General features: G+C 37.5%; 1 protein-coding gene across 1 annotated transcript; it reads right to left on the bottom strand.

The window, feature by feature from the left end:
• Window positions 1–572: 572 nt before the first annotated feature.
• Window positions 573–1280, bottom strand: LOC107633336 (uncharacterized). The gene has a single exon (XM_016336977.1). It carries the CDS (start codon window positions 1278–1280, stop codon window positions 573–575), a length of 708 nt encoding a protein of 235 aa, XP_016192463.1.
• Between the last annotated feature and the right edge of the window lie 2002 nt (window positions 1281–3282).

The following is a 3282-nucleotide window of genomic DNA, read 5'->3' as shown; positions in this document are numbered from 1 at the left end:
AACTTGCATAGGACTTACCCAAGGGTTATCAGAAATAGGGTAAACGATCCCGGCTTCCTACAACTTCATAACCTCTTTCTAGACCACCTTTTTCATAGTTGGATTAAGCCGCCTCTGTGGTTGTACCATAGATTTAGAATCTTCCTCAAGTAGGATTTTGTGCATACACATGGCTGGGCTTATCCCTTTTAAGTCACCAATGGTCCACCCAAGAGCTGTTTTATGGTCTCTCAGCACATGTATTAACGCCTCCTCTTCACTACTGCTTATAGAGGAGCTTATAATCATTGGATAAGAATTTTGCTCACCTAGGAAAGCATACTTGAGAGAGGAAGGTAAGGGCTTCAATTCAAGCTTTGGTGGCCCCTCTACCTCATTAAGCACGTTAGACCCCCCTCTAGGTGGTGGTGAATCGTCAAGCTCAGTCAAATCATCCTCTAACGGGGCTCTAAAATACTCTCAAGTTCCTTTGCTTCCAATACCTCTTTAATTAGTGGCTCAATCAAATCAATTTTCATGCACCCTTCAGAATCACTAGGGTATTGTAAGGCCTTAAGAACTTTGAGAACAATCTACTCATCATTAACTTTCAAGGTTAACTCGCATTTTTGTACATCAATGAGAGCTCTCCTAGTTGCCAGAAAATATCTTCCAAGAATGATGGAAGCATTAACATCTTCCTCCATATCCAAGATCACAAAATCAGTAGGAAATATAAAGGCTGCCGCCTTCACTACTCCAAGTAGAAATTTAATAGAATGGTCAGCAAGTTGAAGAAAAATTTTAGTGGGTTTTACCTCATCAATGTGGAGTTTTCTCATCAAAGAAAGTGACATGAGGTTGATGCTTACTCCAAGATCACACGATGCTCTTCGAATAGTAACATCACGAATGGTGTAAGGAATAAAAAAGCTTCCCGAATCCTTCATCTTTTCAGGGAGGTTTTGTTGGATAATTGCACTGCATTCCTTAGTAAGCACCACGGTCTCACTCTCCTTCCAGTTCCTCTTATTTGTCAAAAGCTCCTTCATAAATTTAGCATAAAGAGGCATTTGTTCTAGAGCCTCAGTAAAAAGAATATTAATTTGTAATTTCCTAAAAACTTCCAAGAATTTTGAAAACTGTTTGTCCTTGGCCTCCTTTTGAAACCTTTGAGGATATGGAATTCTAGGCTTATACTCTGGTACTAGAGTCCTCACCTTGGGTTGCTCTATAGGTATGGCTTCCTTCATAGCTTCTGCAGCGCCTTCCTCATCACCCTTGACTTTTGTGCCTACCATTTTTCCACTTCTCAGACTAATGGCATTGCACTATTCTCTTGGATTTAGGATTGTGTCACTAGGGAGGGTGTTGGTAGGCCTTTTAGCAACTTGCTTACTTAATTGACCCATTTGAACCTCTAAATTTTGGATGGAGGCTCTAGTTTCATGTATGAAGCTATTTGTATTTTTGGAGAGTTCTGCTAATGATGCTTCCAAGTTGAAGGTTTCTGAGGAACTGGGGGTGGATTATGTGATTGAGGAGGTTGATATTGATGGTTGAAATTATTCTGGTGGGGTTATTGTTGTTGAAATTGGGATTCCTTTTATTTTGATTTCTCCAGCCAAAGTTTGGATGATTTCTCCATCCCAGATTGTAGGTCTTAGAAAAGGGATCATTGTTGGGTGGTCTTGAAGAATTACCTATATAATTAACCTGTTCAGCAAAATTTTGCTCATAGCCATAACTTCCAAATTGAGATACTCCACTACTCATGTCATAAGAGTTATCCTGGGTCGCTGATAAACCACTATTTTATGGTTTATCTTGTGCTCAATTGAGTGGTTTTTATCAAGTATTTGCACACTTATTCATACTAATTGCATGTTTTACATTTTCCTTCCTAAATTCTGTGCTATGATTGAAAACATGCTTCTTTGGCCTTATATTTGCTAATATTAATCCTCTCTTATTACCATTCAATGCCGTGATATGTGCGTTAAGTAATTTCAGGGATTATAAGGCAGGAATGACTTAGAGGATTGACGAACAGGATTTCTGCCAGTAAAGAAATTTTATAAAATTAATCACGTTATAAGTATAGTTTCTAAACCAGCAAAGAATCCTTTCGTACAAAAACTTTGGTTGTCACAAGTAACAAAACCCAATAAAATTTATAACCAAAGTATTTAAACCTCGGGTCGTCTCTCAAGGAATTGTAGGGAGGTGTATTTATTATTGGTTATGGGTTCTTCTGAGAAGATTTTGAGTTTGAGAACAGAAAAATAAATAATTGTAATTTAAAGCGGTGGAAATTAAAAAGAGAATTTATATAATTAATTAAAAAGCCTTGACCGGGGGTGTGATCAATTGGAAGTTCTATCCTTGTTGGAATCTTCTCAAGTGTAGTATAAAGAGGTTGTTGTTTTTCACTTAGTTAACCCTTACTGAGTAAAGGAAAGTCAAGTGATTGAATTGACTCTTATCCACACATCCTAGTACTTTTCTTGGGAAGGTCTAGTGTTAGTTGATACAGAATTAGCCAACAATGTCCAATTTAACTAAGCACTTGAGCATTCCAACTCAAGTGTCTCCTCTTAATGAACCCCTATGTCAAGTGAAAAATCTACTCCATTGACATGGATGCCAATTTCACATAATAAATGACTAAATAAATAATTGAAGATAATCAAACAAATAATGAGGTAAATAGAAAAATACTCTTTGCATCAATAATGTCATAAAAGTTTTCCAATTGTAACTCGGAATAAGGATTAAAAATATAAAAGAGTAAAGATGATAATTGAAATAAAATTGGAAGCGAGTAAATAAACAATAAAATTTAAATGGAAAAATACTATGGAATAAGTGAAAATATAAGAATCCTAATTTAAAGGAACATTAAACCTGAGAAGAAGTTGAAATCCTAATCCTAAAACTTAAGAGAGAGGAGAGAGCCTCTCTCTCTAAAAACTACATCTAAAACCTAAAATTATGAATTATGATTGTTGTATCAATTGTTCTAATCGTTCTCTTTGATTCCCCCATTCTCTGGCTTATATTCTGTGTTTCTGGCTTGGATTTGGGCCAAAAAAGGGTCCAGAAATCGCTGAGGGTGTTTTTTGCAGATTCCTGCACGTGGCGTCCGTCACTCGTGCGCGTGGGTCACGCATTCGCGTGGTCTGGAGTTTTTCCTTGTCACGCGTATGCTTCGGTCACGCGTACGCGTCATTTACGTTTTGCTCAAGGCACGCGTCTGCGTCGTTTATGCGTACGCGTCGCTGCCATTTTACGCTAGCCACG

This window comes from Arachis ipaensis, chromosome B3 (assembly GCF_059453495.1).
Source record: "Arachis ipaensis isolate K30076 ecotype BB chromosome B3, ASM5945349v1, whole genome shotgun sequence".
NCBI classification, from domain to species: Eukaryota; Viridiplantae; Streptophyta; class Magnoliopsida; order Fabales; family Fabaceae; genus Arachis; species Arachis ipaensis.
The sequence above is the reverse complement of the archived record's forward strand: the minus strand, read 5'-3'. Positions and strand labels throughout refer to the sequence as shown.